The 12943-nt window shown below is 40.0% G+C and overlaps 1 protein-coding gene across 1 annotated transcript; it reads right to left on the bottom strand.

Annotated features, from left to right (window-relative positions):
- Positions 1-9019: 9019 nt before the first annotated feature.
- On the bottom strand, positions 9020-12621 carry rhcga (Rh family, C glycoprotein a). Its single transcript, XM_030720741.1, has 11 exons — positions 12352-12621; positions 11747-11939; positions 11490-11640; positions 11241-11388; positions 10977-11143; positions 10762-10899; positions 10482-10618; positions 10169-10293; positions 9796-9869; positions 9625-9698; positions 9020-9530 (listed from the first exon to the last, which is right to left on the bottom strand). Exons 1-11 carry the CDS (start codon positions 12578-12580, stop codon positions 9497-9499), a joined length of 1470 nt encoding a protein of 489 aa, XP_030576601.1. The 5' UTR covers positions 12581-12621; the 3' UTR covers positions 9020-9496.
- Positions 12622-12943: the final 322 nt, after the last annotated feature.

Below are 12943 nucleotides of genomic sequence, written 5' to 3'. Positions count from 1 at the left end.
TGAAAAGAGGTCCAGTGAGATGAAGCATTTGCTAATTGTATTGGAGATTGTGGCTTTTCACTGCTCTCTTAGGTGCCGTTTACACGAAGCCGTTTTCACTGGAAACGGTGTCGTTTGATGCGTTTCAGCCTTTCGTTTACACGATGGCGTTTCAGAAACGATCCGCGTTTACACGAGGACATGTGAAACGATGAAAACGATGTAGTTCCCATGCCAGGCCACAAGTTGGCGTTGGTTTTCTCTTTGCAGTTTGTTTACGCAAGACGCGCATGCGTGGAGTGACACAGTAGGTAGTGCGGCAAATTGTTCATTACTTACAAAACGGCCAATGTGAGAGGTTTTGTGTGGACCGATGATGAGGTTGGATCGCTGCTGCACACAACGCTGAATTACAAAACGGTAAAAACACAGGAAAAGCATAAGAAGCACTCGTGAATCCGCGAGTACTGTTTATCAGTTTGCGCGTGCGCGAAAAACTGGCCGTCGCAACCATAGTGCGCATGTGCGAGTCGAGCGTTTTCAAATCACCCCGGTTTCAAGTGTTTACACGAAAACGCAAGCCGGTGCGTTTCTGAAACGCTCCACTCTGGACCCCGTTTCTGAAACACATCGTTTTCACTCTGTTGTCGTGTAAACAGAAGGGCGAAACGCATCAAAACGACACCGTTGTCGTGTAAACGCAAGGCCGAAACGCATCAAAACGACACCGTTTCAAAATGAAAACGGTCTCGTGTAAACGGCACCTTACAGTTATAGAGTGGTTTACTGCTGTTATGGTATCACTTTGCTTTCATTCTACTACTAATTGGTAAAAGACTTGCTTTTTGTAGATGCATATCAAGTCTTTTGGAGACGTCACTGCATTTGGAAGTCAGCAGTGTTTTTATAGCATCTGTGCATGAATGAAGGTTATCTTATCACAAAGGTTAATTCTGCAAGCAATTATCTTTACAGAATAATAACTACTCTAGGACAGACTTTGGGTATGGTTAGGCCCACAGGCCACATCTGGGCTGTTGGCTCTTTTTCGAGGGGCGCGGGGGGGGGGGGGGGGGGGGGGGGGGGGTGGGGGGGGGGGTGATTGGAAAGAAGAAAACAATGACTGGGTGCACAAGTGTGAAGTTATTTTGGATTTAGTGCTTATGATTGACTACAACTGGTAGTTTCTCTGTGCCAGCATAAAAGGGATTAGTTTGAGAGTAATCATTGGATTGACCAATACTCAAAACAATGGGAAAGTCCAAGGAAGTCAGAGAAGATCTAAGAAGGATAATTGTAGAGTTACATGAATTGAGAAAGTCTCTTGGAGCCATTTCTAAACAACTGCAGATTCCAAGATAATCAGTTCAAATAAAAGTACAAGTTATTCAGATGTGTCATCAGTTTGCCAAGGTCTGGGAGGCAACCCAAACTGTCACCCTCAGATGAGAGGAAATTGGTTAGGATGTTCAAGAAAAACCCAGGAACCCCCAAGAACTGAGCCTGCCATGAACTGGAAACTACTGGAACACCAGCATCACTGTCCAAAGTGAAGCAAGTTTTACATTGCTGTGGACTAAAAGGGTGCTGACCAAGAAAGAAGCCCCGGCTCCAAAACTGACACCTTCAAGCTTGACTGAAATTTGCAGTTGCCTGCATGTACAATGCAAATGCCTTCTGGAGAAAAGTTTTATGGTCTGATAAGAAGACTGAGTTATGTGGCTACAGCCACAAGAGGTATGTTTGGACGATTAAAAGTGAGGCTTTCAAACCTAGCAATAATGTAGCGACTGTCAAGCATGGTCTTGGTAACATCACTCTCTGTCCTGCTGAAAGAGGCCACAGCCATCAGGGAATACTGTTTCCATGAAAGGGTGTACATGGTCTGCAACAATGCTTAAGTGGGTGGTACGTGTCAAAGTAATATCCACATAGATGGCAGGATTCCCAGCAGAACATTTCCCAAAGCATCACACTGCCTCCTCTGGCTTGCCTTCTTCCCATAGTGCGTCCTGGTGCTAGGTATTGCACTGTGTATTCTGACATCTTTATATCACAGTCAGCCTTAACTTTTCTGGCAATTTGAACTAAAGCAGTTTGTCCGTTGGATCAGACCACATGGGCCAGTCTTCACTCCCCATCAATGAGCCTTGTGTCAAATTGGATGCAAATGCTATCAGTGAGCGATAAACAAGCTGAGAAATATTCCACTTTAGGTTTTATTACAATAATAAAAATTGTCTTACAGGCATTAATTGGGGCTCTCACAGGCAGTTGCACCTAATTATCTAAACCATTCAATTTGGATCTTTTGCACATGTTGTAAACCAGCTCTTACTTCCACTTATTTAATCTAAGCAGGGAACTAATGGCCTTTGTGCCCAAATCAAAGCAGTCCCCTGCTATGAATAGTTATTTCTCTGGTTCTCATTCTCACCAGTGCCGGCCTAGAGGTCTTCCCCCCTGAGACTTTCCCCTTTGACCCCAACAAATGGACTCTTGTCAAGTGAATAAAAAAGTAGTGATTGGTCTTTAGTGATGCCTGGTGTTCACCCAGAGGACATCCGATGAGTAATCACAATGGCAGAAAGAATCCAACAGAAAAACTGGTGGAGCTCAGCACTCATTGGGATGTTTTGTGACAGAGCATTACAAGCTTGAGACAGTGAGGTGGCTAATTTTATTGGTTAGATGAGCTTTCATCACATCTCACTGCGTCAGTGACAATATGATAGCCCTAAAGAGCAATAAACATCATTAGCTTTGGGTTGATTCCAAATAAGATAAAGTAATGAAGCAATCTGAGAGAAAGCATATAGATTTGACTAGTCATTGTCACTGTCATGCGGCAATACGACGTTGTCAACTTCTGGAAGGAGACTTTTGGGGCAGGTGCTGTTTTATAGTTTTATACCACAAGAGGTCCTGATATCTTCTTCAGTGGCCTGGTGAGACCACTTGGCAAGGACAGTGAGAAAATGTAGGTTGTTGCATCCATCTATAAGCCCAGATGGACACTGCAGCCTGCTCCAATCAGCTCACAAAGGTGATATAATTGCCAGGGCAAGATGGGACAAGGCCCACTGCCTTTGGAGTTCTTTGGTCTCCTCCTTTTCGCATTGCACCTATTCTTTACTGCTCAATACACACTGATTATACTCCCCTCCCTCATTGTCCTATTATCCCCCTCCAACAACAGGCCAATTTGTCCCTCCAGCTTGGCTCCCGCCTCCCCTCCTGCTGTGTTATTTAGCCCCTCTTCTGCACTTCAATGGCAGGTACTGATTAGAGAACTTCCACGACCTCTTCGCTATTCCTCAAAAATCCCCCCTCCCCTTCCCAGCAACCTTTAATCTGATTACAGGCTTTCTGCAGCTTTTCAGAGGAGGCCAGTCCCAGGAGGACAATAGCAGACCAAGTGGTTTCACAAACACTTTCCCCAGGGTCATATGATTCACAAGAGGAGGTGTGTTTACTCTCCTATGGCATCGGGTCCCTGCGATGGGCTGTCTGCACAGTGATGTAAGAGAAACATCTCTGTTACAGCAGTTCTGTCTCTCAAATCCAGGATCCCACCATCAAAATCTAAGAAAACTTAGATCTCAGATTCACAACTTCTCAACACATGTGATGGGCTCAATGCCACTAATGTCAATCTTTATACAAGCCAAAAGGCCACAGCACTCAGTTTGATTAGAAAATGTTAATTGTGGTCAGAAGTGAACATTTTGTCATGCTTTATGACAGGCAAAACCAGATGAAGCTGACAGTTTCATCATAAATCAGTCATTGTGCTGCAGTTTCTGTCAGCATGTCGGCTCCAACATGTTTCACAGGTCATGTGCTTACTTGTTTAAAATAACCATAATGCCCACCACACCTTTCTTTGAAAAAAAATTAAATGTGATTTAAAGATAATGATAAAAGTGCTTTTTAGCTTCTTTTTTTTTTAATTTTTTCATTATTGATATGTGCTGCATACTTCTAAATGTTGTAAATGTTGTAGTGCTAGAGTTTAAATTAATGCTGTTCTACAGAAAGCAACAAATGACTGTAACCATAATCAAAAATTGCTGTGACATTGTTTAATATGCAAAATGCTTTCAAAAATCTTTAGTTCAGGTAACTAGCATAATGCCCTGGATTTGAATTTTAAAAGCCCAAATTTTTGTGATGAAAATTTTTGGAAAGCTATTGCAGTAAGTAAATAACTCTGATTTTACACTATGTACACTTATAGTGCAGCTGGGAGTTTTTAATGTGTAAACATTCAAAGAGTAAACACTGTCTTTTACTGAGTCCTTGGTCTGACTTTCATTAATATCAGTTTAAAAGTTCTACATGAGAGCAGTGCAAAACAAAATTAATATAAATTTTAAGCAAACACTGCCACCTTGTAAGTGACGTTTCACTTAACTGATAACTCGAACTCTGAGGTAATCCCATCAGTACTTTAACCCCATAGTTAACTTGTTTAACCCCATCACATCTTTTCAGAGACCTTTTTGCCCTGTAAAGCCAACCTGACAAAACCAGAGCAAAGCACATGTCCACCCAGTGCATTTAGAGCTCATTAATGTCATGGTGACTGGTCAGGAAGTGACTCTATTGACTGGCCTGTCCAGGCCTCATTACCATCAAAAAAAGGGGAACCAGAGGCCTGGGGTCATCAAGTGTGCCTGAGATGACCTAAGGGAGCACTTTTAAGAACACCTCTACAGACTCACACCTTAAGCAAAGTGAGAATGAACCTGTGGTCTGCTGCTATGGAGGTCCTCCACGGATTGGCTTTTGACATTTGAATTTGATTTATCAGAGATGTGAATTTAAGCATCATTTGCTGGAACTTCAAATTTAAGACTAGCTTCCTTTATTGAACTTTTTAAAGATTTATTAACAGTCATCAGCTGGGCATTTTTTTTAAAGAAATACATTTTTATTTATAGGGAAATGAAGGCAAAATAACAGTCTTGACATAACAGGTAGGAAATTAAAAAACACAAAAGATTTTGTTCAAATGTTTTAAATATGATAGTTATGCAAAAAAAAAAAAAAAAAGAAAAAAAAAAGAAAAGAAAAGAAAAATATAGTTCAGTAAAGTAAATTCAGATGCTGTGTGGTCCCAAGCTGTAGAGAAAAGTCCCAACTCTAATGAAATATTAGTACTAACAGACTAAATACTGTTCACCCTTTCATCTCACGTCTCTCTGAGCACATTAATGCTTAATTTACAGCTGGATAGAGAAAAAGCAACTGACCCTGCTTCCAGGCTACATTAAATTAATTACATCATAGCTCCACCTTGTGGAATAAAAAAAAAATACTATCAAGTAACAACTTTCATACACAGTATTTGTTTGACATGTAATGGACGGATATTGTTTAGTTTTATTGTTTGTTTATTTGTTTGTTTTTTGTGATGTGATGTGATGTGATGTGATGTGATGTGATGTGATGTGATGTGATGTGATGTGATGTGATGTGAACAATGTGCAAACCCCTAACCGACAGGCTAATTAATACATTATTAAAAGAATAATGCTATTTCATTTAATTATCTATCCATCCATCTTCTTCTGCTTATCCTTTTCAGGGTTGTCGGGGGGGCTGGAACCTATCCCAGAGCAAGAGGTGGGGTACACCATGGACAGGTCACCAGTCTGTCACAGGGCTAACACAGAGAGACATAAACAGGGAACCATTCCCTCTCACATTCACACTTAAATGTGTATGTATGTATATGTATATATATATATATATATATATATATATATATATATATATATATATATATATATGTATATATATGTATATATAAGAGAGAGAGAGAGAGAGAGACAGATAAGAAGCTAACTGCACTCCATGATTGCCAGCTGCTAGAGGCTAAGGCACACCCCAAGGACCCCGAGATGGGACCAGTCCCATCCAACTACTGGCCCATAACCTGCCTCAGTACAAAATGGAAGCTCTTAGCAATAAAGGGATCATTCACAATAATCAACATTTTCCAAAGCATACAAACTGCACTGGAGGAGGGGGTTAACACCCAGCTCAAGCTTTTCAACTACGTAATTTGAGCACTGCTGCCTGACCACCAATACCTGAAGCATCCACTCCCTTTCACTTGTACACCACTGCACCATTGTGTGGTCTGCAGTGATATACAATAGAATAGAATGGAATGCCTTTATTGTCTTTATACAGGATACACAATGAGATTGGAGATATGGCCTCTGGTCTGGCAGATCAGTTCAAAGGTCTCTTTGAATTCTCTAAAATAGGCCATCATCGATTCCCAAAAGACTCTACTAACAATATTAGACAGGAATAAGGTGTGAGTGCTGCACAGCACATGTGGAAAGCAGCCAAAGCTGGCTGAGATAAATTCATCATGGAAGTGGAAGCATTATTCCAAAACAGGAAACCGTGTGCAGTAAATTGCTGAAAACAAGGATAGATTTTATTCGGAAAGTATGTACATTAATTCTACATGTTCCTGGTGTGTTTTCATCTACCCTGGCTAGGGGTGTGCAATATTGACAAAAAATAATATCTCGATGTTTTCTGCAATTATGTGGATAATTATGATAAACTATATTTTGCATTATTTTAAAATGTTTGTAAAAGAAGTGTAATCTAGTAAAATATAAGACTTAAATGAGTGTTTTTGACATGTTAACCTCGGCGAGTTTTTCAAAAGCAATCGCTCAATACGGAAGACTTGAAAATGAAAAATGAAAAAAAAAATCAAAAATGAGTCTGTCCAGGGCGATTCCCCCTCCATTATAGCAAAAAAAAAATCACAGAAAATACACACCTTCATCTTATCAGAAACCTGCTTTTTGGTAGGCCGCTTCAGCGTATTATCTGAGGCTCCAAACCGGTAAACTCCGAGAAAGTTGCTAGGTTATGACGCAGTGATTGTAACATGTAACATATTCACATCCATCCATCATCTTCCTCATTATCCCGCTAGTTGGGGCCGGGGTGGTGGTGGGGGTAGTGGCTAAAGTTTGCTGAGTGTGTTTTGCCAGACACCTTAGGTGATTTAGGTTTGTCATACAAGATTATGAAACAGGTTAGTTGTTGAGCTATCCGCTTGAACATGACCTTCTTCTGGACATGTTGGACAGACAGTGAATTCATGAACACTTTATGCTTTAGATTAATAGGTTAAAGCTGAGGTTTGTTATATCCAATTCTCATTTATGTTTAAGGTCTTGGTGGGATTCAGGTGGCAAAAGCTAAATTCTGCAGACCCACCTGTTTGTGTAACATGTATTAGTGAGGGGATAAATTCTACCTAAGTGGAAACTTTCCAAGAGGTGTTTTCCGATCAGCGGTTTTAGTTGAAAGAAGATCAATCATTATGACATCTGCCAGAGTTGTGGTAAAATCCCTGAGCACTCTGGTGATGTGTGTTTCTTTAGTACATGTGATACGAGAGTTAGCAGAGCCCCAAAAGGTGATTGGCTGCAGTTTAAGTTTCAGGGGGACAACACTGCATGCTAAGGGAGAGGGTCAAAGGCAAATGAGCCTTTACCATCTTGAGGTTATAAACTGATGTGCCTGCTCTTTGTCTGTGCTCTTCTTCTTCTCTTCCTGTCTCTGCATCTTTCTCTGTCTCTTTGTTTCACTCTTCTGATTCTTTTTTCTTCCCTCTCCCTCTTTGTGTGTGCATTCTAGTCTTAATTTAGTTATTGTCTATGTTATGTGTAACCAATATTTCTAATAAACAGCTTGCATTGGAGCCTGCTCATCCCAGTGATTTCTGGAAACTTTGGTTTTAATTGAGTCTTAAACACGATTGAATCTAATTCATTTAGGCCTAAAACGAACATGAGGAGCCCTAAAATCATAACCCATCAACAGCAAGTCCAGGGAAAACAAGGATAACCACCCCAGCCTGCCAACTCACACTGAGGAAGCGACAGACTGGAACAGAGTCATGCCCCTCACCAGGAGACTGATTCTAGCCCTGCTTTAAGGTGAGCCTGTGACCACTCAACATCACCCACTAGGTCAGGCTCCTTCAGTGTCAATAGCCAGGGATCGAGTTACCAGGGAGTATGCCCAACAAACATTCCACCCCGCCCATGCAACACCTCCTGTGGATTGTGGGCCCATTTCTCCACTTTAGGCTGAACCCGACCGCACCTCAGATTGAAAAAAAGAGATTAAAAAAGAACCTTTTCCTGCAGTCAGAGGGCCACATGTTTGTTGAACCTAGTGGGCTTTAGAGTGACACACTGTGCCTACTTCTAAATATATATTTTTACTTAATCTTATAGGGCGAAAGCAAATCCTTTTGGCTCAGTCAAACTCTTTTTCATTCCAGTTCATGAATTTAATTTTTCTGGCTGATTCAGCTTTAATTGATTCCCACTTTCTATACATTTGCCAGTGATTACTTCAATGTCATTGTATACACTAGAGACTAAGACGGCTTTATTCAGAATGGTCCAAATTAGGTTAGCAAGGTCATAAAGCAAGCAGAAATATTTCAGATATTCAAGGCATATTGTCACTTTTGGAATTAAAACTCCTCAACTATAACATTATTTTGTTTTTGTTAAGACAAGGGATACTTCTTTCTACCCGTTTGTGACATTGCATTGACATTTGAGCAGCAATTTTTTTTTCCTACTGCAACTATATCAATTTTCCAGATTATTAGGGAACACTGACCTAAACCTATTCCATTCACACAGGTTATAATAGTCATTCATATTTTTCCACTCCATTTCAATCGGTGATGTAAGTCTAAATAATGTAAGCACTGTGTGTTTGATTCATCACTGTTTAGTTTCACTTTAAACCAAATCCTCTAAAATGTTTATCCAACTGAATCTTGAACATTTGCTGCATAAATTTGGTGAAAGTTAATCAAGTTTATCTAATCACAAACTGAATCTACAAGAAACCATAAATAAATCTAACAAGTTGTTGCATACAATCATTTATTCTTTATTGAAGATAACATTCAATTTCCCAGCATATTACTGGAAACTGCATCATAGTTACTATAATTACTCAAAACCTCTAAAGAGTTAATCTGATTTATGCACAAAAAAATGGTCAAAATAAATGAACATACTTGTTTGTAGTTTTCAAAAAACTATAAACAATTTGACAGAAATAACTCAAAATATAATATTATTCAGTGCATGAAAATTAGCTTATAGACACATTGTCTTTCATATCAACTTGGAATTCTTAAGTCAAAATTTATGACATTGCTTCCAAAATTAAAATGAAAATTAACAGTTTTAATAGCTTTGTTTCCAAAAATTTCATTCAATTACACATTTACAGATTATTTTAGGTTATTGTAACTTCACACTTCCAACAATTGGTTTTCCAACAATTTTATGGGAGGTATAAATGGTGCAAGTCAAGATTTGTGCACAAAAACATTTCTGTCTCATGAAATCGGTTATTTTCAAAGCTCTTTCAGTGTGACAGTTGCATCGAGTCCATAATGCTATGAGAAGGACTGCTCTCCTGCTGCTATGCTCTAACTCTCCTCTAGAGCAAAATTTGATTCACATCTGTGAAATTAAACAAGAAAAATCCCAGTTAACAAGGAGCTGTGAGAGGAGGGAGCATTAAATAAGGACGATTTTTAAATGTTTCTGAGCTTACGTGTCTTGGCTCTTGTGTGTCATGTGGTTGTTGTACTCCAAAACCGGAGGGATTGTCTCTTCATCCTCAGGGAGCTGTAAACGACAGATTGAATCAGAAGAAAAGCTCCAAACGAACCAATTACTGAGGTCTACAAAGGGAAACAACACCATCTTGTGGTTGCATTCTCACCTCCCAGTAAGCTTCATCATCAAAGCAGAAGTCATCAGCAGGATCTGCCCAGATGGGAAGCCTTAGGATGAAACCTTTAAAAAGAGAGTTACACAGCTTTAAGACTTGTCACTTAACGTCCTTGCTCATGAGATTATTGTTTACTGTAAATCCCACCTGATACTTAAAAGAACAAAACCAGAATTTTCTAAATATTCTGTTTCAGTGTTTCCATTTTAATACTGTATGGAGTTCTTTAAAAACATATTTCAGCATACTCTACATAGAATCCATGAAACCATTATTACAACAAAAACTGTAATTCATAAAGTAAACTAACTCTACGGGTACAGTTTTCTTGAGTCTCATAGTGTCGTAGCATTATTAAACTCACCAACACAGACTCCTCCAACCAGTCCAAATGCAATTGCTACACACGTGCCAGCAGCCTGGTAGGCTCCCTGTGTCCCCAAAGTTCTGTTTCTGTACTTGCCTTCCAAGGAAAATGTGTTGATGAGCCTGAGCAGAAACAAAACAACCCTTAAAAGTTCATGAATTTTCACTGCACTGAGGTTAAAAACCACACACTTAATGTGAATCATTTGAAAAAAAGATAAAACCAGATATCTGGGTGTGTGCTTTCATACTACTAGTGAGTCAACAAAACAGGTCTGGTCCAGTTTTATCTAATGTCTCTGTTCACTCACCCTTGTTCGCTATAGACATCTACAGACGCTGCCGCCGCAACAATGGCACCTACAAATCCACCGAGCATCCCTGGCACTGCATGCAGATTGTGGATACCACATGTGTCTTGGAGCTTCAGATATTTCTCCAAAAAGGGCTGAGAGAAATAAACACATACACATAAGGGTCTGTTATCAGAGCCAGATGATTTTTTTTAATGACTAAATCTCTCTGTGTCGAAGATATCTTAAGCTTTTTTAAATACTGTTAGCTAGGTGGTGAAAGAATGGCATCACTCACTGTGACATAGAGGTATCCAAAGGTGGAGATGATCCCAGAGCAGAAACCCACAATGAGTGAACCATATGGCATGATCATAAATTCAGCAGCTGATCCCATTGCAACACCTGCAGCTAATGTGGAATTCTGGATATGTACCTGTTAGTAAAAGCAGCACATTAGTCTTCAGACAACGCCACAAGCTTATGAATGATCTTTTTTACCCCCGTCATTACCATGTCTAGTTTTCCTTTCTTTTCAGCTAAACTGGAGATGGCCACAGCAGTGAGAACACCAGATGCGAGGGCAAGGTAAGTATTGATGGCGGTTCTAAGCTGTCCATCACCATGGTGTGAGATGGCTGAGTTGAAACTGGGCCAGAACATCCACAGGAACAGTGCACCTGTGAGGTGTAAGAAAGGCAAGGCAAGAGCATGTTAGGTGGGTTAAAGAAAATACAGATCATGTCTGTCACTCAATTTAAATTGCCAGTCACTCACCAATCATAGCAAACAAATCAGAGTGGTAGACAGAGCCCTGGAGGCGTTTACTTAAGTGCAGGTTTGGTCGGTACAGCACCCAGGAGATGGCCAAACCATAGTATCCTCCAAAGGTGTGAATGACCATGGAGCCGCCAGAATCTCGGCACTGTCAACATTGTTACATTTCACTTAAGTGAACAGAACACAAAATGCAAATCTGGAGGTATAAAATAAAATTATAAAAATTTTTTGGTTGCTGGGACTCACATGAAAGAGGTCAAGAATGATGTATTCTTCCACAGCAAAAAGTGTGACGCCAAACAAGGTGACAACCATCAGCTGGACGGGGCTTACTTTTCCCAGGAGGGCACCGTAGGCGATCAGAGACGCAGCACAGCAGAAGTCAGCATTGATCAGACTGAAGGAAAACAAGCACAGTTAAAGACAGCAATTAACCTTTACAAGCTAAAGAATGTTGTTTTATTTTTGAGTTACACAACACATCAAGGAATGAAGGCAGTTACCTCTCAATTCCTATGTGGATTTTTCCAGTGACGGGGTCGAGGGAGTGGAACCAGCCTTGCATAAGAAGAGCCCACTGCAGACCAAAGGCAGCGATTAGGAAGTTGAAGCCCACACCACTAAAGCTGTATCGCTTCAGGAAAGTCATGAGAAAACCGAAACCAACAAAGATCATGACATGCACATCCTGAAAACCTGCAGAGATGGGAAAAAAAATTGTTGTTGAATACATGTGTGCCACCGAAATCACTGTGGCAACTCATATCCCAACCTTAGGCCCCCCCCCCAAAAAGAAGAAGAAAATCAAGTACAATGAAAAATACAAAATCCATTACTCAATTGTACTTTCATTTTCAATGTTACATTGCTTCATTTTAATCTTATGTTTTGTCATATTTAGATGTGTAATTAATTTAATTAATTAAAGCATTCATTTGAGCTTCTAGGTTAATTCCTCAAAAACAAGTGTCGGGACAGATAACATCACATTACACATTACAACGTAACAAATTAATAAAATATCAAAGTAATATCTAGGATCATAAAACACATCTAAAAATTGACAATTTTCTTTGTAGATCTCTTACAGTTGGTCTATTGTACTTACTGGGATATCTGAAGTAGAAGTCATTCTCAATGTCACTGGTGATGTTGTGCTCTTTTTTGTACTGGAGCCACCCTTTAACATCTGATTCATCATCATACCGGATAAAAACTCCAAACAGAACCACCATAGCAATCTGCCAGACAAAGCAGACAGCTGGCAAACTAACACGCACATAGGTGTTCTTCTGCGGGCCAAAAAAGCTAGCAGCTCTTTCACAACAGTTTCCCATCCTGATAACTTTGTCCTAATGATGCTCTGATCACTCCACAGGCAGGCACTGCTGTGACTTTAAGCAGGGTGACAGCATCTATATATACTGCATTGATTTGTGGGTGTGACTCTGTCTACCACTCACAAACAAGGTGTGCCCTGACGTTATATAAGTTAAACCACTCCTTACCTGCTGCTATAGAGCCAGGGACAATTCTAGTAAATTACAATTTTAAATGTGTGTCACTGAAAGGTTACTGCCTGGCCATATTCCTGTTGTAACATCGCAAAGAGCCATTATTACAAAAGGTGTTCAGTGGATCAAAAAAATATTAGAATTTGTCACTGTAGCATATTAAGATGTACCTGCAGCTTGGATAAA

This window comes from Archocentrus centrarchus, chromosome 3 (assembly GCF_007364275.1).
Source record: "Archocentrus centrarchus isolate MPI-CPG fArcCen1 chromosome 3, fArcCen1, whole genome shotgun sequence".
Lineage (NCBI taxonomy): Eukaryota > Metazoa > Chordata > Actinopteri > Cichliformes > Cichlidae > Archocentrus > Archocentrus centrarchus.
The sequence above is the reverse complement of the archived record's forward strand: the minus strand, read 5'-3'. Positions and strand labels throughout refer to the sequence as shown.